Here is a 26,532-nt window from a genome sequence, read left to right as displayed (position 1 = left end):
GGTCAAGGTCTGCAGCCACTTGGGGACATCAGTGTGACTTTAGCATGAATAGACTCCCAGGAGGGGAACCTCAGGCCCCAGGCCAGGAAAGCCATGTTTCCCTTTGCTTGAACAAAAATAAGCCTTAAGGAGAGCCGGCAGACAGCAGGGCATGAAGACCCCCGTGGGAGGGACGATTCAGAGCCTGGCTCCACTAGCAAGCAGCTCACCCAGTCATTCTTGGGATTCCCAGCATCTCCCTGAAGCCTGGGTTGACTGTCCAAACCTCCCAATCTGGAACTCTATCTGCCCTGCTAGGAAAGTCAGCTGAGAGGGCACCCTCTCCCTCCCACACATCACAAAACCACCCCAGCAATGACCTTGCCTTGTCCACACTGCCAGACATCACCCACACCATCAATCTTGGATGCCCTGGGGGAGGGGCTACCACTGCCCATTACCTCATGCACAGGGTGACGTCTGAGTCAGAGGGAAAGGATGCTTACCTCTGACACAAGCAAATAGCCACCATGTGCACACTTTAATTTGTAAATAATTTATATTCTCTTGAAACAAGAGCCTGAGGCTAAAATGCATCTGTCGGAGTTCCCATGAGAAACTGTTACAGCACGCTGGAGAGGACACAGTCTGAGGTAAGCAGTGAGGTGCCCTGGGACAGCTCCTTCCCGTCACAGTCACCAAGCAGCAGAGGTCAGGCAATCACAGGCTAGGAGCTGCCCAACCCTGAGGTAACACCCTCCCATCCCTAGAGCACACACTCTACGTCCACTGTGTCACTGAAGAAGACAGGATGAAGGTGGCTACGGCCAGCTAGCAAAGCAAGGCACTCACTCCTCAGGGCATGCATCTGAGCAGGATTAACAGGCTAATGGGGCCTGGCCAGTCAGATGGCGTCTAAGACCAGGCAGGTCTCCCTACAAACAACTCTCTTGTCATGGGAGGAGCAGGGACATGCCAGGTCGAGCAGAGAAATGGCCAGTACCAGACTGTGACTGCTGACTCTGAGGAAGCTGGGCCCAGGGCCTGGCCCTCTGCCCCACACAGACATGTATGAGGACGTGGCCTCATGTTCCCCTCTCCTTCTCCTTCCTCTTGCTTGTCCTCTGGCTACTGAGCTCGCCCAGTTTCTTGTCCAGCCTCCTCTGCAGCTGGGCCCTCTTGGCTGGGTCCAGAGCCCTATCCCTAGTCCCACTGCCTGCATAGAGTACTCCTTCCCGACTGATCCTCTGCCGGGCATGGGCGCGAGCCTTTTCACCACAGCCATGGATCTGAAAAGAGACAAGAGTAGTCAGGGTGAGCTGTGGGCAAGGGAGACTGCAGCCAGCAGATTGACATCAAAGGGACGACCTAAGGCTGGCCTTTCACCTCCCCCAGTCCATCCTTCATAGCTACCCAGTGAGTGGCTGACACCCTGAGGCTGGAGCCCTGGAGACTGTGGATAGGAGACAGCACCCCTTGTATGTCCATAGAGTGGTCAATATGGTCCTTGCAGCTGCTTCTACCCACCAGCTCCACTCCCCAAGCTGCTGCCCGTCTGGTGCTACCATGGCCCTGGGCACACCTTGTGCTGCTCATACCCGACTCTGACAGCCCAGGCCGTCTGCCCAATCCAGCTGGGGCTCTGCTGGGGCCTCTGCTTGAAAGGACAGACTGCCATCACTCCTGTACTCCTCGTCACTCCTGTACTCCCTGTCAATCAGGCCCACCTTCCCACCCCTGTCGGAATCAGCCAAACAACCCCAAACTGTCCTGGTTCCTGCATTTCCTCCTGGGAGCACTCAGTAGTTGGCATCCCCTATTCCATGTCAGTTTCTTTCTCAGATCCCCACCAAGCCCAGGTGGCCTGGGGTAGTCAAAGCCTGCTCTGCCCCATGTTCTCAGAGGTCCTATACCTGATCCTGAGGATTTTAGAGGTGCCACTCAGGCTGCAAGTCAGAGCCCCTCTCCAGCTTCTGCCTGGAGCTAGGTTAGCGGATCTACAGAGTGCAGGATGGACAGAGCTCCTCTCCATAGAGTTCCCACCGCTGTGGCTGCCCCTTGGCAAAGGTGCACTTTGCTCCCCGTGCCCCGAGTGTTCCCATAAGACCATGAGCAGCATCCGCTTTGGCTTTTACAGAAAATGGGCTTAGGGGAGGGCTTAACTGGTCTGGCTACTTCCCCCGCAAGTGTGATGCCCCCACACCCTCTGGGAGGAGCCGTCACCTCGGGCAGGTGGTGGCTGAGGCAGTAGCGGTGGCTACAGTGTATGCAGAACTGGCCCAGTGTGGTGGTGCTGGCCGAACACTTGGTGAAGCTACAGGTGTTGTCAGCCTTAACCACAGCTGACACCAGGGCATCGAAGTCCTCCTCACAGGGTAGAGCCGGGGCTGGACCTGGGGAAGAATGAGGCAGTGCTCAGGCAAAGGGAAGGCTGGAGATCAGATGCTGCAGACAGCAGATGCCCCATCCCCAGAGTCTTTGGTGGGATTCCCCATCAGCCTAGGAAGCCAGGGTCCTCACCAAGCTGACAGCTTGCCCAATACACCGACCACCTCACAATCCAGCCTCAAGGGAAGAGGACACGGCGCAGAGCTGACAGTCTGCCCACTCCACTGCCCAGCCTCAAGAGAGGAGGACACGGCGCAGAGCTGACAGTCTGCCCACTCCACTGCCCAGCCTCAAGGGAGGAGGGCAGGGTGTAGAGTGCCCCTAAAAGTTCACCCTTTCACCCAGAAAATCCTTTTGGGGTGAACTCTCTGAAACACCAACTGCAAAAACAGAACCCAGGCCAGACAGCAGTACCACCAGGGAGGGAAGCTGCCCAACTCGGGGTCCAGTAGAAGCCCCTCAGATTCTTAGCCAGGGGTAGGAATTATTCAACAATGAAGTGTCTAACTTAAACTGTAGGTGTTCAGGGGTCAGGATGGAGCTGTAAAAAATCCAGCACCTGTGAAAGGCTCCAGAACACACAACGAGCAAAAATCTATTCAAAATCAGTGTGTGCTGCATGGTGCCTCTGCTGAACACACAACACACGCGCTTAGTACTGCCGCCACGTCACACCACGAGTGGCCAGCCTCTGTGCAGATTCCAGCCACTGTTAGGAGCTGGCTGCTTCACTGTATGTGACCCTGTTCTCACAAAGGCATCTTGTTCTAACTGCAGACCCCAGACACAATGGGGCCCTTTCTGCCCAGTGCGTCTCAGAATTTACCAAATGCTGTATCTTTGGACTGTGTTGTGTTAGACTGACTGGAGGCAAATTTGTTCTCATCTTTAACAAATGCTCAAATTCTAGTTCCAAAGAACTAAATGAAATTTAGTTCCAAAGAACTAAAATGAAATGTTATGACTTACTAGCAAACGTTTGATTTGTATTTTATATATCCACATACTCAGGGCCAGGTAAAACTTTCTCGGGTGAAGGCAGTGGGATGGCTCACTCATTAAGAAAACTGGCCTCCTACCCGGGCGACCTGAGTTTCATCTGTAGAATGAAGAATACTGACTCCTGCAAGTTGTCCTTTGACCCCCATGTGTGCTATGGAACATGCACCCACATATACACAATAAATAAACGTAAAAGTTTTAACAAAGAGCCTTGGGTGATGGGGGGTGTGAGTGTCAATATTTAAGAAACCCCATTTCTGCCACAGAGAAAGCTCAGAAGCACAGAGATGTAGTAGCAACACGCTGTGGAACTCCACAAAACACACATGTGTGTGAACACAGGAGACAGAGTATTGGGAGGAGCCTGCACAAGCCCTGGCAGACGCGGCCCTGGTCTGTTCCTGGCTCCATGCACCCATGTGCTGGTAGGTGCTGCAGTACCTAGGCACACTAGGGTCAGGTGTGACTGACACCAGACCAAGGTCTCCCAGAAGCCCTGCCTCACCTGTGCCCATCTAATAATAGCTGCTTCTGCCAGTTCTCTCTCTCTCTCTCTCTCTCTCTCTCTCTCTCTCTCTCTCTCTCTCTCTCTCTCTGTCTCACTGTATAATGGGGAAACTGAAGAACTGAAGCCACCCAGTCACTGGTCCCTGCCACATCCTAAGTAGAATCAAGTGACTTAGAGAGGGCCTTGCGAAGGGTTCATCCCATGCTGGAAGCACCCTCAGTGAGCATGCTCAGGAGACTGACAGGAAATAAGGACCCGGCAGAGCAGTCAGACCTGATGGAGGGTGCTACCCAACCCTCCTGCCCTCAGCTCGTCATTCCTGTCAGTTATCCATCCATGGCCAAGGCCCTGAACCTTTGCAGGTCCTGGGGACTCTGAAAGATGGTGGCCTGAGGTAATCCTAGAACCCCAGGAGTAGATGGGGCTCCCAGGCCACCTAGGCCTGGTGGCAGGAAAAGCAGACGTGGGTAGGTCCAAGCTTGCCAGTGCACAGACACAGTGCTTTTCCATTTGAGGCAGGGGTCATCTTGGGGTCGCCAGCACACGGCCTGGCTACAGGAGCCATTGTACAAGTGCTCTGGCATGCATGGAGCAGCGCCACAACCCTGGAGCTGGTTCTGAAGCCGAGAATGGCACTCACCGGAACAATGCCCCAAAGGGAGCTGACCTGTGCTCCTGCTGGCAGGGGCCCACTCCCACCAGGTCTGCCCTCGCTGTGATGGAGCATGTGTGCCAACTCGGGGGCTAGGGTCACTCAGGGGATAGCAGGCCTAGTGCAGGCTGCATGCAGAGCACACAGTCTCCTGGGCCCTGGCACGGGGCAAAAGAACAGTGGGCTCAGCAAGCCTGCAGCTCTGAGACCTGCCCCTGTGCTGCCAGTCAGAACATGCCCTGCCCCAGAGGGCCCCAACTGCCTTTCACCCTTGGGACAGCAGCACTAAGCATGCCAGGGCTTCTTTCTCCTGCTCCTGCAGGGCTCTGGGGACCCACAGTTGACCTGCCTGTTACTATCCCAGGGGAAGCCAGGCCAGGGAGACAGGAGTCATGGGAAAAGGAAAATCCACATAGACAAGAGTCTAACTGGCTCCTGAGTGGAGGGGTGGCAGGTGGCAGGAGACAGGAACCAAGTGGCACCGTGACCTTGAGAGAAGCTGTGGCTCACCTTTTGTTTCTTTTTTCTTTTTCTTCTGTGGAGCCTTCTGTGGTCTCGAACCCACACCTGGCTGAGCCTTGACTGGCTGCGCTTGGCTGCCCTGCTGTCTCTGCAGCCTCTCCAGATGCAGGGCCTTCAGATCCAGCTGTGCGGGGCCATGTGATTGCCCAAGGGGCTGTTCTGCCAGTGACTCAGACTCAGCCTGCGTGGGGCTGGGGGGTGAGGGAGGCTGTGGGGCTACACCACCAGAACCTGCAGGGCTCTTCCTGCTCACTGTGATGCGCCGTGCCTTCCCCTCCCCAGAGCTGTCGTGCCTCAGCCCAAACTCCTCAGCTATCTGGTGAACTCTCCGCCTGTCCTGGGAGCTCAGAGATGTGGGGAACTCCAACCAGGACTCCTCGCTGGCCACAAACTTCTCTATCACAGCCCTGAGGTGTTCTGTGTGGTCTGGGCCTCCAGTTCTGTCAGAGCCTCCTGCACTGGAGCTGGGCTGGGAGTGGACTTGAGAGCCCGGCTGCCTCTCACTTGGCTTCCTGCGACCCTGTCCAGCGGTTGCTCTGGCCTCTTGGCCCCTTTCCTGCTCACTGGCAAGCTTCTTGATGGAGGTGGCAGGGTCCCTGGGCTTGGGGGTGCGGCCATGGCCCTGGGCACCCTCATGGGTGTAGTTCTCAGGGACGATGTCGTCCAGGTACTCAAAGGCTGTGCGTACCTCCCCGTGCTCTGTGAAATAATTCACCAGGGTCTTCAAAAAGGCGTGGTTGTTGACAGTGCGGGAGTCGCAGATGACTGCCACGTGGCGCCGGGCACGGGTGACAGCGACATTGATCCGCCTATCCTCAGCCAGAAAACCAACTTCACCTGAAAACAGGCCAGAGGTGAGAGAGACAGAGATCCAAGGCAGGGAGCAGGACTCTTGTCAGTGACAATCACACTACAGCAGTCTACAGACGCCCCTGCATTCCCTGCACACACTCCCTGGCCTGCCATTGCCAGGGCGGTCAGCACATCTGCTCTGATGCTTGCCCCGCTGCTGACCTGTGCAGTCCAGGCAGTGTGGGAACTGAGAATGCACCACTGCCTGGCAAGTACAGCTTCCTCCCTACGCCTGGACCCAGGACACCATGAATAGCTGCTGTGGACACAGGACAGAGCTCTGTGCCCAAGCCATTTCCCTCCTCCTTCATCCCCAGCCTGCTACCAAAGCCACTCTCAAGTTCACTGTCTAGTGCCTGGGTGCAGCTTCTCACCGCATGGCAATCTACAGACATATAAAAATCAAATCATCCCACAAGCCTAAAAGACAGGCTGTAGGGCAAGGGAGGGGGGCTCCTCCCGGACAGGGTGACCACATCACCTGGGGCCTACTATGGCCCAGTCTGCCTCCCAAGTCACCCGCTCCCTGATCAGACTGAGTCTATTCCCTCTGCTGAGAACACCATGCCCTCCCCTCCCGACACTAGGCTGTCCTCCCAGGATGCTCCCTGCCTGCCAGGGCTCTGCTGAGCCTGAGGGCTCAATACAATGCTCCTTCCTCTGAACACTGATGCTGCCCATGTGGGGAGTTCCACGTGTCTTCATCAGCACTCACTCCCAGGCTGTGCCCAGGCTATGCCCAGGGCTCCATGGGGGCTACGCTAGGTACCTTTCCTGTTGGACCTGACAAAGGTCAGGATCACGGCTTCCTTCTCTCGGCCTTGGAAGCCATCAACAGACTTAATCTCGAGCTCAGGGTGCTTGCTGGAGAGGCTCTGCCTGAGCAGATCCACCTGAAACAAAAGACAAGGCTGAGATCTCATGGCCAAGTCAGGGGCCCCATCACACCGCCGTGGGCACCCTTCAGTGACAACAGCAGCCAACTGTGTGTCCCGGAGGCCTTAGCCTATTTCTCTTCTTAGCCTGGGAGTGAGTGCTGATGTGAAGACACGTGGAACTCCCCGCATGGGCAGCACCAGTGTTCAGACCAAGGAGTGTGGTATTGACCCCTCCGGGTCAGCAGAGCTCAGGCAGGCAGGGAGCATCCTGGGAGGACATGCGAACAGAGCAGTGGAGACCGAGCTGGGAAAGGGTCTCCACTCTCTGAGTTACGACATCTCCTTGCCTCTGATGGTCTCCTATGAGCCAGAATGGGGCCACACTATTTATGAAGACCTTGCACTATACAGGAAGCAAGCTTCTCCTACCAAAGCAGACAGGAGCAGGGGTACAACTTGGGCCAGGCTGATCCGTCAGCATGGCCTCTAGGACTATGTCCACCTGAGAATGCTGGCCTCAAGGAAGGTCACAGCGGGGAACCAGGCTGAGGTCAAGTTTGTAGCAATATGAGGTGCGTAAACACATACAGTCTCTTTCCGGTGTCCTTTGGGCCCCAGACCTGGTCACAGTGAGGTCCACTCTAGCCCTAGACTTTGCAGTCATAGATGCCCACAAACTACACTGTCCTCTCAGCCTCTAGTCAGCTGAGTCCAATGGCACAAAGAAACAAAGGGGTCCTTCACACCTGAAGGTTGTAGGGTGCGATGACAGCAATGTCACTTGCATGGACCCCAGCATCCACCAGCGCTTGGACGTGCAAAGTGACGAGGCGAACTTCGCCTAGGGAGGAGAGACGGCAGCGTTCAGTGAGGGCCATGCTATCCAGCCTCTGTTACTGAGCTGTGGGAAACACTTTCTGTTGTTGTGAGCAGATCTTATGCTGGTCCATGAGCAGGGAGCATCCTGGGTGCTGGCCAGCTGACCAGAGGGTGAGCAGGCTGGCAGATGAGCTTCACAGGACCTGGGTACTGCTGCTGGCTTAGGGAGATGAACCAAGCAGCCAGGTTGGTGTTTAGAGGACTGTGGGAAAGGCTACCAACCCCAGGAGCCCAGGTATCAGCTATGCCCAGGAAGAGCACACGGATGCTGCCCAAGCCCTTAGAGTCCAGACAGGCCCAGAGTTCATCGGGAGCCTGTCCTCATCTCTGCCACCACTGTCTCGCTAAAGCAGACACCTGGAGTGACCCATTTTACTTCATTTTTAAATATGTATTTTCACTTATGTGTAGATGTGTGTGTCTGAAAGTGTGACCACATGTGCCTGGGTGACTGCAGGGCCAGAAGAGGCCATTAGCTATCTTGAGCTGGAGTTAAAGGCAATTGTGAGCTGTCTGATAAGGGTGCTGGGAACTGACTTTGGGTCCTCCAAAAGAAAAGCAATGATTTTAAATGCTAAGCCGCATTTCCATGGAGAAGGACCAGGGATCCAGGCTGGTGACTCACCTGGGTTTCCCTTGGACTGGCTGTCCTCCTCGTCCAGCTCCAACAGCCCACAGCCGGCCGTGTCTATGAGCAGCAGGGGGACACTTGTCTCCTCTGTGTTAGCCACACCTGGGAGGTCCCTGGCACAGGGGTAGGGAGAAAGTAGGACCAACCCCCTTCACAAGAGCACTGGTCCTTCCCACCAAAAAGACAGAAGGGTTGCCCAATGGGTCCGATGCCAGGGAGACCCAGGCAATATCTAGAAGGTGAGTGTCGGCAGCCTCTGCCACCCCAATCCCCTAACAGGACAGACACACTTCCCTCCCACAGAGGGACAACTGGGGCTGGAGTCAGGCAAGCAGAAAGATCAGGGGAAGCAAGAGGCCGGGTCACTCACTTCAGGAGGTGTCCCGCCACAGAGGGATGGGCAGTAAGCTGCCCGTGGTACATGGCCTCAGAGGCCCAGCGTGTGATGGCCTGGTGCATTCGGTACTGTACAGTCAGCATCCTTATCACAGTAGAACCATGCTTCTCTGCCAGGCGCTCCATCAGGCTGCGGGACAGCCCAGCCAAAGCTGCCCTGTGCCCAAGAAGGAAAAACAAAAACAAAAGAGTGCTGAGTCCACACGTGACACCGTGGGAGGGCAGGGAAAACTGTCCTCAATCTCAGGACCCAGGACCTCCCCAGCTTTCCACATGATGGGAGGGAAGGCTGGGCTGGGCTGGGTATTCAACATACTCACCACCACCTAAGAGCACATCCACCCCTCAGAGCAGCAGGACTCGGCAGGTGGCAAAGACACAAGAGGGAGACAGGGTCCAAGCAGATCTGAGGGCTCTGTGCTGCTCAGAGGATGGGAGAAGAACCCTGAGGCACCATCTGCAGTGGCCTTGAAGGGCAGATAAGGCAGATACGGGTCCTCCCTGAAGCCTTGAGACCTGAGAGCTTAGGTACAGTCTGAGGCTGCCCACCTATGGAGACTGGCACAGTGCCTCTCTCCACATTAAAATGTTCAAGACCATGTGAAAGCTTCCCCATTCCATCTTAGTGTGTCTCTAGGAATTCACGTGGTCCTTCAAGTTGAGAATCAACTGATACTTTTAAATATGTATTTTTAAATTTTATGTGTATAGGTGTTTTGCCTGCACTTTGTGCTGTCTTTGTAGCCCACATGTGCCTGCAGAGGCCAGAAGAGGGCATTGGATCCTTCGGAACTGAAGTTACAGACAGTTATGAGCCTCCATGTAGCCACTGGGAACCAAACCCGGGTCCTCTGGAAGAGTAGCCAGTTCTTTTAATCACTGAGCCGTCTCTCCAGTCTGTGATTCAATTGATTCTTAAGGACCACTGTTACCTAGGTAACTAAGGTCAATGTGAAATATAATCTTTTTGTACACTGTGAAGATGTGTCGCTCTCATTGGTTTAATAAAGAGCTAAATGGCCAACAGCTAGGCATGGGGAGGTACATGAGTGAGAGAGTCAGACAGAGATAACTCCGGGAAGAAGAAGGGAGGAGATGCCATGAGATGCGGAGCAAGCAGGATGGGAAGTACGCAGATGAGGAAAACGAGCCTCCGGGCAGCACACAGATTAATAAAAAGGGGTTAATTTATGTTTTAAGAGTTAGTTAGAGACAAGCCTAAGCTATTAGCAAGTCTCTGTGTGGCAATTTGGGAGCTGGCTGGCAGGACAGAAAAGTCTGCCTACAGGCCAAAGGCAGGGCATATGCCTGTCATACCCCTATAAACCAGAAGTGCACAGTACAGTCACTGACATCACCTAACTTTTCTAAGGGACACACACGGTCCATCTTTTCACAGGGACAGCCCAGATTCCACCCTCAGTTCCTTAGAGGACAGAGTCACCAGTTGTCACACTCTGAGAAGCTACCAGGCACACACCATGAGCTTTCTCACTCCTGCTCAGATCCATGCCCTTTCCATCAGGACTTTCAGGCTCCCTAGAATCCTACACTCTACCCCATCAAAGTTCCTCCCCCAAGCCTGGTCCTGAGGGACTGCTGAAGGTGCTTTTCTTCACAAGACCCTTGCCTGAGCACCCCACCTAGGGTCACCCACTCCTGGGAGCTTCCCACAGCACCTTTCCAAGCAATCCCTCCCCCACCAGAGTTCCAGCTGCACCAGAACCTCAGAACACATACAGAAAAGAGACAATTTCAACTGCACCAGGAACTGGGGCAAAGCCTCCTCCACTGCAGGGAGGCCACAGTGGGGCTGAAGGCCCTGGCTTCTGGAAGTAGTGATTCTGCTAGTGATTACTCATATGTCAGATCCTGCACACAGGCCCACAGTGGGCTTTCTAGGTGGGATGCCAAGCAGATAAGACAGATAATCATAAGACACTGGCAGGATTCAAGCTGAGAGAAACCACACGAACCCTGAAAGGGACTGACAGTACCAGCTGAGCAGAGTACACAGTAAACCACATAGGATCTATCGAATGGAGGGTAAAGCTACCCAATGCCCAGGGATGCAGTGGTCCAGACAGAGGGGACAGTGAGGCAGGGGGCACATTGAGATCTGGGGAGGCAGCGTGGCCAGAACAGTGAGTGGGATGAGAGGACAGACAACGTGAAGGGCTGGCCAGCATCACTTCCTCCACTCAGGAGAGGCTGAGCTGAGCTACTCCACCAGTCCTGGTGAAGGTACCTAACATGCACACTGCAGAGCCCACAGCAGGCTGGGAGCTAACTGCCACAGGCCAGCATGCCCAGCCCAGAGGGGTTTTCCTAGCTCCACCATTAGGCCTGCCCATCCTTCACAGGCTCTCGGAGCAACAAGCCTCCAGTGAACACAGGAACAAGCCAGCTCCACGCTAGGACCTGAGGACACAGAGACGAGGGTGACCCAGCCCTCACCCTCACACAGCACACAGTTCAGCTGATCAGCTGTGTAGACACCCCAGTTCAGCACAGGGAGGAGATACAGGTGAGGGCCATATGATAGAGGAACACCCAGAGCTCATGGTGAACTTGGGCATGGAGGCTGGTGCTGTGGGACAGTAAGGAGTTAAGGGGCCTGCAGTGCAGGCAGACAAGTGTCTTACTTGTGAGAGACGGTGGTAGGTGGCAGCTGTTTATGGTCTCCGGCTAGGATGCACTTTGGGGCCTTCAGCAGGGGAATCCAACAGCTGGCTTCCAGGGCCTGGGCACACTCGTCCACCACCACCATATCAAAGTGGTTCTCAGGCAGCAACTTCAGAGGGCCATCGGATGATGCCCCTGGAAGGAAAGGGAACCAAGCTGGCTCATTCATTTTTGCTTCATGACCTAGCTTATCCTACAACTACTATGTACAAGGCCTCGGAGAAGGCTCAGTGGAGAAAGAAGCTTGCTGCCAAGCCTAACGACCCGAGTTCAAACCCCGAGACCCACATGCTGGAAGGAGAGAACTGACTTCTGCACAATGTCTTCCGACCTCCACACATGTCCACTCCCACAAATACACACACGTATATAAAATAAGTAAATAAAAATATCTTATTTAGGATTTCAACTAAAATTTAAAAGGAAGAAGAAAAAAATACTAGCAGACATTAGTGGAAGAACACACATCCACACAAGAATGGTGGTGCACACCTGTGATCCCAGCCCTTGGGAAGTGGAGGCAGGAAGATAGGGAATTCCGGGTCATCTTCAGATAAATCAGGTTTGAGGCAGCCTGGAGCCACATGAGATCCAGTCTCAAAACGCACCAGAAAGTTGGGGGCTGGAGAGATGAGTCAGCAGTTATGAGCACGTGCTGTCCTGCTCTTGCAGAGGACCTGAGTTCGGTTCCTGGCACCCACATGAGGTGGCTCACAACTGAAACTCTATAACCCCAGTCCAGGGGTTCTGTGCATGCATACACACCCACCCCACACACAATTAAAATAAAACTTAAAAAAAAAATCAAATCCCCAAACAAATAAATAAAACCTCTTTGTGATGGTAAACTGGGTAATTAATCAAGGAGACAGGACCTGTCATTCACATCTCTGAAGGTGGATTCAAAGCAAGAGCTGAGAGCTTGGAGAAGCACACAGTTGTACACCTTCCCCTCTGAATCTGCAACACTGTCTCTCTGTGACTGAGCCAACAGAACAGGTGATCGACACCCTGACTGACAGACATTCATAACAACCCACTAATACAACAGCTTCCTGTCCCATGGAGTACACACTGAGCATTCCAGATGACTGATCATGCTCTGGACCACGAAGCAAGTGTCTCAATAGACCAATCAAGGCATCACATGGAATTGGATATCATACACAAGGAGCCAAACTGAAAGCCAGAATCAGGAAGGTAGTGCAGGAACCCCCACCTATTTGGAAAGGACAAAACACTGCTAAATAACAGAGTCAAAACAGAAACCAAGATTTCATGACACCCCTCTCTCTCCAATAACAAAAAGCAAATCAGCACTTTGAAATGAATGAAAACAAAAACATGGATCTCCAGGGACGCCACAAAAGGAGTGAGAAGGAAGGAAGTTAGTTGCGATGGCACACACCTACAACCCAGCACTCACAGACTCAAGCTTCACTGGGGCAGGAGCATCACTCAGAGTTTGGGGTCAGTCTGAGCTACACAGTGAGCTCCAGGCCAGACCGGGCTTCAGAGTGAGACCTTATGTTGCCTCTTCTAAATAAGTAGGGAGAGGGTCAGAAAACATTGATGTGGGATAATGCTCTTGTACACTGGAAAGATTTGTCACTCGTATTGGTTTAATAAAATGCTGATGGAGTCTTTGTTAAATCGAGTAGAAGACCCTGATTTTAACCCACAAACATATGAACACCTGATTTTTGATAAAGGAGCTAAAAGTATTCAATGGAAGAAAGAAAGCATCTTCAACAAATGGTGCTGGCAGAACTGGTTGTCAACCTGTAGAAGAATGAAAATAGATCCATATCTATCGCCATGCACAAAACTCAAGTCCAAATGGATTAAAGACCTCAATATCAGTCTGAACACACTGAACCTGATAGAAGAAAAAGTGGGAAGTACTCTACAACATATGGGTACAGGAGATCACTTCCTACGTATATCCCCAGCAGCACAGACATTAAGGACAACATTGAATAAATGGAACCTCCTGATACTGAGAAGCTTCCGTAAAGCAAAGGACACTGTCACTAAGACAAAAAGGCAACCCACTGACTGGGAGAAGATCTTCACCAACCCTGCAACAGACAAAGGTCTGACCTCCAAAATATATAAAGAACTCAAGAAACTAGACTTTAAAATGCTAATTAACCCAATTAAAAAACGGGGCACTGAACTGAACAGAGAATTCTCAACAGAAGAAATTCAAATGGCCAAAAGACACTTAAGGTCATGCTCAACTTCCTTAGCGATCAGGGAAATGCAAATTAAAACAACTTTGAGTTACCATCTTACACCTGTCAGAATGGCTAAAATCAAAAACACCAATGATAGCCTTTGCTGGAGAGGTTGTGGAGTAAGGGGCACACTCATCCATTGCTGGTGGGAATGCAAACTTGTGCAACCACTTTGGAAATCAGTGTGGTGATTTCGCAGGAAATTTGGGATCAACCTACCCCAAGATCCAGTAATACCACTCTTGGGAATATACCCAAGAGATGCCCTATCATATGACAAAAGTATCTGTTCAACTATGTTCATAGCAGCATTGTTTGTAATAGCCAGAACCTGGAAACAACCTAGATGCCCTTCAATGGAAGAATGGATGAAGAAAGTGTGGAATATATACATATTAGAGTACTACTCAGCGGTAAAAAACAATGACTTCTTGAATTTTGCATGCAAATGGATGGAAATAGAAAACACTATCCTGAGTGAGGTATCCCAGACCCAAAAAGAGGAACATGGGATGTACTCACTCATAATTGGTTTCTAGCCATAAATAAAGGACATTGAGCATATAATTTGTGATCCTAGAGAAGCTAAATAAGAAAGTGAACCCAAAGAAAAACATATAGTCATCCGCCTGGATAGGGGAAGTAGACAAGATTGCCGGGCAAAAACTGGGAACTTGTGGGTGAGGTGGCATGGGGTTAAGGGGAAATGGGGTGAGAAACGTGAGAAGGTGAGGATGGGGGGAGCTTGGGGGAATGGGATGGTTGGGATATAGGAAGGGTGGATACGGGAGCAGCGAAATATATATCCTAATTAAGGGAGCCATCTTAGGGTCGGCAAGAGACTTGACTCTAGAGGGGCTCGCAGGTGTCCAGGGAGATGTCCCCAGCTGGTACCTTGGGCAACTGAGGAGAGGGAACCTGAAATGACCCTATCCTATACTGATGAATATCTTGCATATCACCTTAGAACCTTCATCTGGCGATGGATCGAGATAGAGACAGAGACCCAATTTGGAACAACGGACTGAGCTCTTAAGGTCCAAATGAGGAGCAGAAGGAGGGAGAACATGAGCAAGGAAGTCAGGACCACAAGGGGTGCACCCACCCACTGTGACAGTGGAACTGATCTATTGGGAGCCCACCAAGGCCAGCTGGACTGGGACTGAATAAGCATGGGTTGAAACCAGACTCTCTGAACATGGCGGACAATAAAGGCTGATGAGAAGCCAAGGACAATGGCACTAGGTTTCAATCCTAATACATGAACTGGCTTTGTGGGAGCTTAGCCTGTTTGGATGCTCACCTTCCTGGACCTAGATAGAAGTGGGAGGACCTTGGTCTTCCCGCAGGGCAGGGAATTTGGTAAGAACACTTGCTGCATAAGCACAAGAACCTTATTCAACTGCCCAATGCTCATATAGACAGCAGGGAGTGGCCCACAAGAGCCTATAGCCCAACACTGCCAGGGGTAGAGGCAGGAGCACTGCTAGGGCTTGCTGGTTGCGAGCCTAGCTCCAGGTTCGTGTGAAATGCTGTCTCAGATACAATGCAGAAAGCAACAGAGCAGGACATTTGACATCTTCCTCTGGCCTGTGCTTGGGCATGCATACCCATGTGTGTACACGCACACACACACACACACACACACACACACACACACACAAAGAGAAGATGCCCAGAATAGCCTGTGTCTGTGAAAGACATTGATTTCGTAGTTACTAGACACAGCAAATCCCAGCCCAGAGGCTCTGTGAGGCCCAGGAAGGACAGCAGCTGTCGCAGACTCTGGCCAAGGCCGTGTGGCAGGAGGGCCACGCTCTCACCTGTGTTGGTGGCTAGGACCACATCTGCCGCAGTGAGGCTCTGGACCATGGCTGCTTCTTCTCTCTCCTTCAGTTCCTTTCTTAGCAGTTTAATTTCATTCCGAAAATTACTTTTCTCTCTCTTATCCTGGGTCTTTTTGTTCTTGCCCTAGGAGAAAAATCGCTAATTATTCCAACAAGACTCTGCACTTCTTTTCTGTACACGCTCTCGGGCAGTCAGAGATGCAGCTCAGCAAGTTCCTGGGGCGGGGCAACACAGCAGGATCTTCATGAAGGAAGCACACAGTCCACCTGCCGGAGGCCAGTCCCCACCAAGGGGCACGAAGGGACAGTTAGCTGCTAAAATTGTGACCACGGCAACAGACAGGCGGTGCTCCGACAAGAAAGTGTCAGGCTAGACTTGGGTGGGAACTTCAGTCAGAGGCTGAACTCACCGCCGTCACATGTGAACAGGGGTGACGCATGCACTGCCTGAGCCCCACAGCACACTCAGTGCTGTCACACGTGGGCAGGGGTGATGCATGCACTGCCTGAGCCCCGCAGCACACTCACTGCTGTCACACGTGGGCAGGGGTGATGCATGCACTGCCTGAGCCCCACAGCACACTCACCGCCGTCACATGTGGACAGGGATGACGCATGCACTGCCTGAGCCTGAGCAGCACACTCATCCTTGTCCACCTCCATGTACACCATCTGACCCCAGGCTGACACCTAGATCTGCATCATACAGTCTTCAATCTCCCAAAAAGTGGGAGGACTCCTGCCCTGACATCCTCTCTGCTGCCATCATTCCCCAGTGGTGAGGTCACCAAGGAGAACCAAGATGAGGCAGGGGGATTGCTGATGGGAGGACACAGCCCAGCAAGAAAACTAAGGAAGACTTGAACGTGTTTGTGAAATAAGAGATCTGGTTTACAAGCACCAGCTCCTGGAGTAGAGCCACTCCCTGGGAGCCCATCGCCACCTTGCTCTCCAAGCCCTGTGCCCCTGGTATGAGAGGTGACATGGACCAACAATTCCAGAAGGGACTCACTTTTCTGAGTATTTTCTGGCCAGTATTAGCCAGCCCACCTTCCCAGCACTGGGAAGGCACCAAGGAAATGTTTGTTTTGGTTGCTTTTTCTTCCAGGGCCAGAGAGGAAAGTGAGGGCTGTGCACACACCGGCACCTGCTTTGCCCTGCGCCACCCCCAAGGCCAGGGAACATTTCCTTCAGGACAATTTCTCACCTATTCCACACTCCCAAAGCAGCTGGATCCCTACTAAATGCTCCGTGCACTTCTCCACCACAGCAAGCTGTCCAAACTAAAGAGAGGCTCAACACTAAAGAGTGGTCCAGTTTGTCTCAGGTAGCCCAGACTGGTCTTGAACTCCCTAGGCAACCCAGGATGACTGTGAACTTCTAATCCTCCAGACTCTACCTCCCAAGAGCTGGGATGACAGGCCTGAACAACCACGCTCAATTTTATGTGGTGCTGGCAATGAACCTAAGGTTTGTGCCAGCTAGGGAGGCACTGAACCCTGAGCCATGCCCACGGCCCTGGATTATAAAGTACTAAGTGAGCAGACAGATTAGGAGGAGGAACCTGGGCAGAAAGAACAGCCACTCTTTAAGACTGAAGCTCAGACAAGCTCATGACAAGAACACTGGCTCCACGATACCTACAAAGACCTGGTCGATGTCCCTTCTGATATCAGCAACAATCTGGGCGCTGTCACTGCGCGCTAGCACCGCGTCCAGTGAGTGCTGCTGGGCGGACTCCAGGAGGCGGGCGGGGTGCCCCAGGCGCAGAATCCGCTTCTTACACAAGGCCAACCGCTCCACCAGATTGTCCACAGCAATGTTGGAGGGAGCACAGCAAAGAACCTGGGGAGGTGAAGCATGCAGTGAGGCTTCTACCAACTTCCTTCCTTATTAAAACCACGTACCAACTGGGTGGTGGTGGCACGCACCTTTAATCCCAGCACTTGGGAGGCAGAGGCAGACAGATCTCTGTGAGTATCCTGGTCTACAAAGTGAGTTCCAGGACAGCCAGAGATACATAGAGAAACCCTGTTGCAAAAAACCAAACCAAAAGAACAAAAACCAACAACAAACAAACAAACAAAAACCCACCTACCAACCCACTAAACAAAACAATAACTCGTAAAGGACAGAAAGTAGGCACTAAGGCAAGAGAGTAAATACCGTGGGTATTCAACCCAGACACAGCTGGATAACTAGAACCTAGATAGCCACCATCTCTGCATCCCCAAGCGCTGACACTGTCACCTGATAGCCACCATCTCTGCATCCCCAAGCACTGACACCATCAGCTGACTTGTGACTGCACAGAAGACTCTAAAGCTGCTAGTGCAGTGGCACAGACCTGTGACCCCAGTGTTCAGGAGGCTGAGGCAGGAAGTCAATGTGGGTTCAAAGCCAGCCTGAGCTATACAGTGAGGGGAGACAGAGAGAGGGGGGAAAAGGGAAGGGAAGAGGGGAAAGTGGGAGAGAAAGATTCAAGTGGAGGAAGGTCAGAGAAGCCAGGGAATTGTCCCTCCTCAGTTTTGGCCAGAATTAAGCCATTTCCTTTACCAGCTCCTGTCCACCAGTGTTTTGGTAAAATGGCCACTAACAGCACTGAGTTCAGTCAGTTTTGGCATGCCTTCGGATAAGAGTCCCTCTCCCAGCAGCAGGTGGTTGTTTTGGAAAGGGACCCTACACTTGCAGCCAGTCAACAGTATGGGCTCTCCCGTCCCAACTTTTGGAGTTGGCAGCCCATGAGACACACCTCGCTGGCAACTTCTGGCTTCTGTAGCTTGTCTGTCTACCTTGCTTACACAGTACAAGTGAGATTGCAGTGTGCTGATACACTGGTAACTTCTGGCTTCTGTAGCTTGTCTGTCTACCTTGCTTACACAGTACAAACGAGATTGCAGTGTGCTGACATAGAAAGTCCTTGTCAGCTATTTAAAATCACAGCCAGGCTGTAAGAAGCATGGGACCTGTCCTGGGGGTCAGAAGAACGAGTTGGGTGCTGATGGCTCCCGAATGGGACCTGACCAGTCTGTAAGAAGCATGGGACCTGTTCTGGGAGGTCAGAAGAACCAGCTGGGTGCTGACGGCTCCCGACTGGGACCTGAGAACTGGAACCCTGAGGACAGTCGAGGACTTATCCAGCATCATATTCTGGGATCAGACACTTCACTCTGAGGTGAGGAAGTTGTCCAAAACAGGAGCAGCACCCACAGGGCTAACTCCAGCATTCCTGCGACAGCTCCCTGTGAGCAAGTACAAGCATAGCTCCGGCTTCCTGCCCCTTTTAATTAATTAATTAATTTATTTATTTATTTATTTATTTATTTGCTTTTGGTTTTTTCAAACAGGGTTTCTCTATTGCTTTGGAGCCTGTTCTGGAACTCACTCTGTACACCAGGCTGGACTTGAACTCACAGAGATCCACCTGTCTGTCTCCACAGTGCTGGGATTAAAGGTCCACCACTGCCCAGCATTCCTGTCCCTTTTCTATACACTGTACATTGCCTGGCAATGGTTGGCCATGTGTTTCTTTCCTGAGCTCCAACAAAACTAAATAAACCCATTTTACTTAAAAAAAAAAAAAAATTCAGCATGTAATCAGGGCCCAGGGCACTGTCCACAGCACCAAACACACCATTTTCTTGTCTGACATAAACAAGGGGGATCTCTCTGGTGGGCTCCATCTTGCCTTTGTAGCTGCAGCTGTTGAGTGCAGAGCCCATCGATCCAACTCCTACCCCACATGTTCTGCCATCTCCACTGCCACTCCACAGTTCTGGTGTACCCCCTGTGAACACCAGTGAGCACTGAACTGGAAAGCACCAGCTAAAACCACCCCACCCGCTTTCCATCAAGAAGTCAGCCTTTCCTGCTGGTTCCAAACATCCACAAAGACACTGGCGGAAACACAGGCACAGACTGTGGAGGTCACCCTGTCAATCATCCTCTGGCTCATGCAGTCACTGTTATACAACTAGGCACGGCTCTATTTCCTGGTTACCTTTTCTATACTGCGCGTCTACCGGTCCCCAGAACTCAGGTGTCTGTGGGGTACTGGCTGCATACGCAGGAATGCCTGGAGGACCAGGACACCCCACACTGATATGTGCAAACAGTAGCATGTGACGGCGCTTCATGGCTCCGAAAGGCAGGAGAGCATGCATGGTGCGCATGGATCTTGTGGGTTAACTGCACATTTGATTGACACACCATCTGCCGCAGGGCTCTCAAAGGGCCCTGGTCAATTCCACGGTACCTTTGTGAACCTAGACTCTGAGCAAGAGCACAGCAAGCATGGAAATAGAGGGAGCCTGGGCTGACAACTAAGGTTGAGCCATCTTAAGGGCTCCCAAAGCTTCCCTGTGCCTCCAGACAGGCACTCCTGCAGCAGCCCAACACTCAACCCGCAAATGCCCTGTCCCAGCCCTGACCAGCCACGCTGGACTGTGAGGGGACCCTGATGAGTGACAAGCACAGCACCCTAGAGCTCATGGCTGGATGAGGAGGGAAGGCCCTTTGCCCACCTTTAAGCCTTGCTTCACAGCTTGGAGGATTATTTCCACCACGGTTGTAGTCTTCCCAGTGCCAGGAGGCCCGTGGATGATGGCAAGTTCTTTCTGGGCCAGAGCAAAAGACACAGCTTCCTGCTGGGAAGGATCCAGGGCCGTGTTGTAGAAAGTGAGTGGGGCTGTGGGACAAGAACCATTGTCAGCAATCAGGAATACGGAGTGCACAGAGCAGGCTGGACCCCAGGTTGAGCTACACAGCACAAAATTGGCTTATTTGGGATTCACTATGTTGATCAAGCCAGCCTCAAAACTCAGAGGCCTACCTGAGTTTTTTTTTTGTTGTTGTTGTTGTTTTAAAAAAAAAAAAAGGAAAAAAGAAAGAAAAGAAAAAACAAAATAACCAAATAACCCAAGGTCTCCTATCACCCAGGCTAGCCTCAAACTCTCTAAGTTGGCGAAGATGACCCTGACATTCTGATCTCCTGCTTCTACCCCCTGAGTGCTGGGATGCTGGACACAGGCTACACTACCACATCTGGTTTAGTGGTGCTGGAGATGGAACCCAGGCAAGCACTCTAGCAATTGAGCTACCGCCCCAAGTTCTACTTTTCAAAGCAATATTTCTACAGAAACAAGATTCAACACCCAGTCTACTATTGATTTTCCCTCATTTTATGAGAAAGTACCATGACATAATCCAGTCAATGGCTGTTGGGTGCCACAGCAGGGTGAGTTACAAAAGAGATCATATGGCTCTAAAGTTTAGATGTGACAATCTGCTTCTTATGAACTTTGCCAACAGACAAGAAGGAACCATTTCTGTTTCTCAGGGTGTACTCATTTCCATCACTTTATCTCTCTTAAGTGACCAGAAAACGACAGAGACAAAGGATGGTGCCTTTATTTTGGATAATGGAAGACTCAAATTACTAATGATGCTTTCTTAAAAAGCATGATATGTGTGCACACATGCATGTATATGCATTTGTGTGTGTGTGCATGTCTGTCTGTGTGTTATGTGTGTGTGCATGTGAGACAGTATCCTTGTGGAGGTCAGAGGACAACCTCAGGTGCCATCGTCATCTTCCACCTTCTTGGACCCAGCCTGCTGTCCAGCACTGCGCAGCCGGGTCAGCTGGCCCGTGCACACCCAGGGACTTAGTCTCTAGCCCCTTCTCAGAGGAGGAGCGCTAGGATTACACAGGATGACCATCTGGGTTCTGCGGACCTGCACACAGGCTCTCCCCCTCACCAGCAGGCACTTGACCCACTGAGGTACCCCAACCCAAATGGCCTCTTGTGCTTAGCTCCATCCCAGTGTCCACCAGAGACACCCGACAGACGAGTGCACCAAGCTCTCATGGAAAGGGTGCTGACCTGAACCTGTGAGCAGCAACAAGCCTATAAACTGTCAAAAGAGCAGGATGAGAGACAAAGCACACACTATCAAACAAACCCAAGTTTCTGGCACATTCTACATTCTATCTAATTCTTGTCGATTAGATAACAGTTGCCATCAGGACACACCAGTCTTTAAAGAAAGCTAATATATTTTTGAGGTGGGTATCGTGGCATAAGCCCATAATCCTAACACTCAGGAGGTGGGAGCAAGTCAGGAGTTCAAGGTCATTCTAGGCCATATAGTAAGTTTGATACTAAAACCAGCCGGGGCTACACAAGACCTATTTAAACAAACAAACAAATAAAAAGATAAAAGTATCATTTTTAAAATGTGGTGTGGTGCTGGGGAGACTGCTCAGTAGGCAAAGTGCTTTGCCACACAACCATAAACTCCTCCACCACCATGTAAAGGCTGGGCACAGTGAAGAGCATCTGCAGGGCCAGCACTGGGAAGAGGACACAGGTGGGTCCTGGGACTCATTGGGCAGTCAGCCTAGCTAGTCAGGGAGCTCCAAGTTCAGTGAGAGGCCCTCCCTTAAAAACTCAAACATAAGCTGGCGTCAGTGACAGTTCAGCGGGTAATGGCACTGTCACATAAACTGACAATCTGAGTTCAATCTCTAGGACCATGTAAAGCAGGAAGGAGAGAACCAACTCACAGACGTGTTGTCCGATCTCCACATGCACACACAACACACAATCATAAATAGAGAGAAATCAGGCAGAAAGGGATTGAGGAATACACCTGATAGCAACCTCTGCCCGTAACACCCAGATGCACACTCACACAAACACGGGCACACATATAACACACACAGTGTGTTGGCACACATCTATAGCCACAGCACTCGGGAGACAGAGGCAGGAGGATCACACGCTGAAGGACAGTCTCGGCTATGCAGCAAGTTCTGCAATGAGAACTTCTTCAGTACTGCATTCTGGGAAATTGACCTAGAGTCTGCAAGTCACTCAGGGAAATAGCATCCAAAGATGGCAAGGCAGAGATCTCAAACTCAATGTAAATTCTTGCTAACAACCCAAAGACACATTGTCCTACATAACTTCAGGTAAGAAATTAAAAAGTTGGGGCTGGAGAGTTGCCCCAGTCGTTAAGAGCATGCACTGCTCTTGCAAAGGACCCATGGTTGGCTCTCAGAAACCCTGCTGATCAATTCACAACCACCCTAATTCCAACTCCAGGTGATCCAATGGCTTTCTGAGTTCCCCAAGCACTGCATGCACACACACGCGCGTGCATGCGCACACACACGCACACACACATACGTATGTACATGCACACACGTTCTCTCTCTCTCACACACACACACAAATAAATCTTAAAAAATAAATTAAACACTCCTCACGTATTTCAGCGGTAGGACTTGGGATGGAGCCACCCAAAAGGACGTCTATGAGTGAGGATGCTGGCCCAGAGTGGTACTTCTTCAGTGTCATCAGGGCTCTGTGAGGAACCACAGCCAAAATGAGGAGCTCTCAGGGACCGCAGTTCAAGGACAGCATCACCTGAGTGCACCCAGGAGACAGGCCACTCCCTCCCTCAACACAGATAAGGGCACTCATGAGTCGCATCCGAAGAAAACACCCATCTGATCTTCAGCCTGAAACACTCACTTTTTCAGTCGCTTGTAGGTGACATCATTGGCGAGCTTCAGTAGTCTGTAGGTATTCTCTCGGTCCAGGTTCAACTGGAAATCATGGGACTCATCAAAGGCCACTGTAACTGACTTTTGGGTGATGCGGGTCAGAACCCCAGTGGCCAGCTGGCTGCTTTCATTAGCATCATATAGACCCACAATATCACCTGTGAAAACAAACCCAGCTAAATATTATGGAATGTGATCCTTTCCAGTATATTTCAAATAAATATATATGATCTCAAACAATATATATCATCATGCATTTATTCATCTGTGGGTGTCATGGTCCTTATATGCAGGTCAGAAAACAGCTTGCGGCAGTTGGTTCCCTCTTCCGTCATGTGAATCCTGGGAACTGAATTCAAGCACCTTTCTCCCATGTGTGAGTTTCCCCTGTGCCTTGAATCTTACTCATCTCCTCCATGACTTTAGAAAGACAAGAGGAATATGACAAGGATGCTCTTGGGGTAGAAGCTGAGCTGGGTGTCAGACTCCCTATACCCCACCCTGTGCAGAACCCCTCATCTCAAGATTGCTACTTCCAAGTGACTGAGACTTCAGACTGCCCCTCAGAAGACGGACAATAGCCATATCCCCTGAATTTAGTCAACAGCGATGTCCACACAGCAGCACTCCAGCTTGCTGGTGTTCCCCATAGAGGCCCAGTTCCCGTTCCCACCACCCACGACACCAGTCACTCCACACGGCTTCAGGGAGGGCAGTGCACATGCTCCATCCTGCCCCAATTCCCGTTCCCACCATGACACCAGTCACTCCACACAGCTTCAGGGAGGGCAGTGCACATGCTCCATCCCGCTTCTTCATCTTCTTCATGCCTAACTCTTGCTGGCTGGGCAGGCACTCTTGCTCCCATCTTCCAAGGGGGCAGACTAGATGTGGCTCCCTTAACAAGGTCAAGCTCTCAAGTTCTGCTTGGTCTCACACCCATCGGCAGGTTCCTTCACCGCTTTCCCATTCCCCTCATCTTACCTTCTTCAAACCCAGCAGGGGAACTGAAAACTCTTGGGGCAAGTCTATAAAGTCAAAGGCTGCCACTCAAAACAGGACAGCACAGGGCTGGAGAGATGGCTCCAGAGTTAAGAGCACTGGCTGCTCTTCCAGAGGACCTGGGCTCAATTCCCAGCATCCACATGGCAGTTCACAACTGTCTGTATCTGTAACTCCGGCTCCTGGGGATTCACCATCCTCACACGGACATACATGCAGGCAAAGCACCAAAGCACATAAAAAACAAAACAAACCAGGACAACACAGGTAGCACTGCTGGTTCTCAATTTTCAGGTCTGAGGACAACTTAGCATCCCTGGGGTGTGGTCAAAAAACTCCAAAGTGCAATGCAATGGCAGCGTGTTTGCTCAGCATGCCAGAGGCCTTGGGTTCCATCCCAGGCACTTCGAAGAGAAAGCTGCCAATCTGGGCAGCCGAAAAGCAGTGTATTAACAGTCAAACGTGGCAGTGCATACTTGCGATTCCAGAACTCAGTAGGGAGAGACAGAAAGCTCACCACAACTTCTAATACAGTCTGGACTACACAGAAAGTTCCAGATGGACCAGGGGTACAAAGTGAGTCATGTTCCTGCCTCCAAAAACCAACAAAATGTCAGGCATAATGGTGTAGGCCTGTAATCTCAGCACTTGGGAGGTAGAGGCAGGAAGATCAGGAGTTCAAGGCTCAAAGTCATCCTCGGAGGCACAATAAATTTCAGACCCCATCAGCAAACAACAATACCAGCCATGCTAACTGTCAGATTTCTAAGCAGGAAATTTTCACTGTAGTGCTTCATACTCCATCTGGGTCTGTCCTCCAGCCTTTGGGAGACAGGCCTTAATCTGAACACCGGCAATGGCCTATTCAGGCCTTCATCAGACACCTACCAGAAGTGAAACTGTTGCTGGGAAGCACCACCACAGGCCCGAATTTCCTGGGCTCAAAGGTGACCAGTCGCTGCCCGTACAGCCCGGTGCACTGGCTGGATACCTGCAGTTTCAGCAAACATACCCCTTGGCTCTGAAGCTCTTTCAGAGAACTGTGCTCCTGCCAGGACCTAAAAGACAGTCAGGATAGCAGTTTCACTGTTTGTGCCTGCACCCTTTCCTATTTTCACTTGTGCAGGAAAAGTAAGCAAGGAAAGAGTGCTGCTTATAGGCATCAAATATGCCCCAGAGGAACTCGGAATCTGCTCCGCTCCAGCCCTGTTCTTCCCACAACTCCCAGGACTGGTACTGCCTAACCTGCTCCTTGCATGCCAACACAGTCTTCCCTGCCTATATTCAATCTTTCAGCAAGTCCTGCAGGGCCTCCCCCTATACCTTACTCCCTCTCTGCTTCTTACCCCCAACACTCTAACTGTGGCTCAAGGTTCTAGCTTGACTTTCAGTAGATCACTTCGGTCTCATAGCAAACACGTGGTGTGGAAATCTCACGCTTCTACAGATGAAGTAGGGAAAAGGCAGGTACATAATTCCATAGTCAAGCAGCCAGAGCAGCAAAAGACCTTCTTACTCATGACGACTGGCTGACTCTCAATCAATGGTCGCATCTGCACTCGAACAGCCTGGCTGTTCAGGTCCTGTCTCCACGTAGGTTACCCTGGGCCAGTTATTTCGCCAGCCTTTGTCTTTCCTTAGGCAATGCATTGCAAGGATGGCACCTCAGTGCCGAAGTGCAGGCTCTGCCTACTGCAGGCCTGTAGACGTTCTCCAGAAACAATCCGGCTCTTCAGGAATGCTCAGACACCATAACACGGCTGCGTCCACTTTCCTCTAGTAGGCTGTGCTCATGAACACTCTCCTCTCCGGTTCCCGGAGAAATCTGTCCCACTCCATTTAGCTCTGATCAACCCCAAAACCCCAAAGGGGATCGTGTTATGTTTTTGTTCACCGCTCCGAGGTGGCGTGGGGGGGTCTCCGGTAGCACAGGTTTGGCAAATTGGCAATGTAGCCAAAGGTGACCTTAAACGATCCTCCTGCCTCTAGTCCCGGAGAGATGGGACCGCAAGCGTGCGGCCCTGACACCGCTCTGCAGTCCTCGCCGAAGGCTGACTCCTCTTGCTGCCCACTGGTCCGGCCTGGCCCGCCGCCAACACCAGACTCGCTCTGAGAGACCATGAAGGAGAGCTGCAGAGGCCCAGGGACCCGAGCTGCACTTACCTGCGCTCCTCCACCTCGGCGTCCTTCTCCAGCTCCAGCAGCTCTAGCTGCTGGGCCACGAAACTCTCCACGGTGGACGAAGCCATCTCCTCGGTGGTGAAGCCCCAGATTGGTGCTTCTTGCTCGGCCAGTTAGTCCTGTGGGACCCGTATTCCCGCCAGACCCTGTCCCCCACCGGGCCAGTGTACCCAACGGACTTGTACTCCCTGTCGGGGCAGTGAATCCCGACGGACTCGTTTCCTGTGTTCCCCTGCTAAGCCAGTGATTCCAATAGGACCCGTGTTCCCCTCTTACAGGTGTTCCCCACCGGGGTAGTGAGTCGGCGCACGAGTTCG

The 26,532-nt window shown here is 51.8% G+C and overlaps 1 protein-coding gene across 1 annotated transcript; it reads right to left on the bottom strand.

The window, feature by feature from the left end:
- Positions 1-523: 523 nt before the first annotated feature.
- Positions 524-26,434, bottom strand: Ighmbp2 (immunoglobulin mu DNA binding protein 2). Its single transcript, XM_057779946.1, has 15 exons — positions 26,198-26,434; positions 24,923-25,092; positions 23,001-23,190; positions 22,733-22,830; positions 19,983-20,146; positions 17,104-17,304; positions 15,436-15,583; positions 11,333-11,507; positions 8,662-8,844; positions 8,286-8,404; positions 7,528-7,622; positions 6,673-6,796; positions 5,040-5,888; positions 2,203-2,372; positions 524-1,268 (listed from the first exon to the last, which is right to left on the bottom strand). Exons 1-15 carry the CDS (start codon positions 26,281-26,283, stop codon positions 1,065-1,067), a joined length of 2,976 nt encoding a protein of 991 aa, XP_057635929.1. The 5' UTR covers positions 26,284-26,434; the 3' UTR covers positions 524-1,064.
- Between the last annotated feature and the right edge of the window lie 98 nt (positions 26,435-26,532).

The sequence above is a fragment of the Chionomys nivalis genome, chromosome 8, assembly GCF_950005125.1.
Source record: "Chionomys nivalis chromosome 8, mChiNiv1.1, whole genome shotgun sequence".
NCBI lineage: Eukaryota > Metazoa > Chordata > Mammalia > Rodentia > Cricetidae > Chionomys > Chionomys nivalis.
The sequence above is the reverse complement of the archived record's forward strand: the minus strand, read 5'-3'. Positions and strand labels throughout refer to the sequence as shown.

Coding starts and splice junctions, on each gene's coding strand:
- Ighmbp2 (XM_057779946.1), bottom strand. CDS start 26,283: ATGGCTTCGTCCACCGTGGAGAGTTTCGTGGCCCAGCAGCTAGAGCTG. Junction 23,191..24,922: donor CAGCAACAGTTTCACTTCTG/GTAGGTGTCTGA, acceptor TTGTTTTCACAG/GTGATATTGTGGGTCTATAT. Junction 22,831..23,000: donor ACCTACAAGCGACTGAAAAA/GTGAGTGTTTCA, acceptor GGTTCCTCACAG/AGCCCTGATGACACTGAAGA.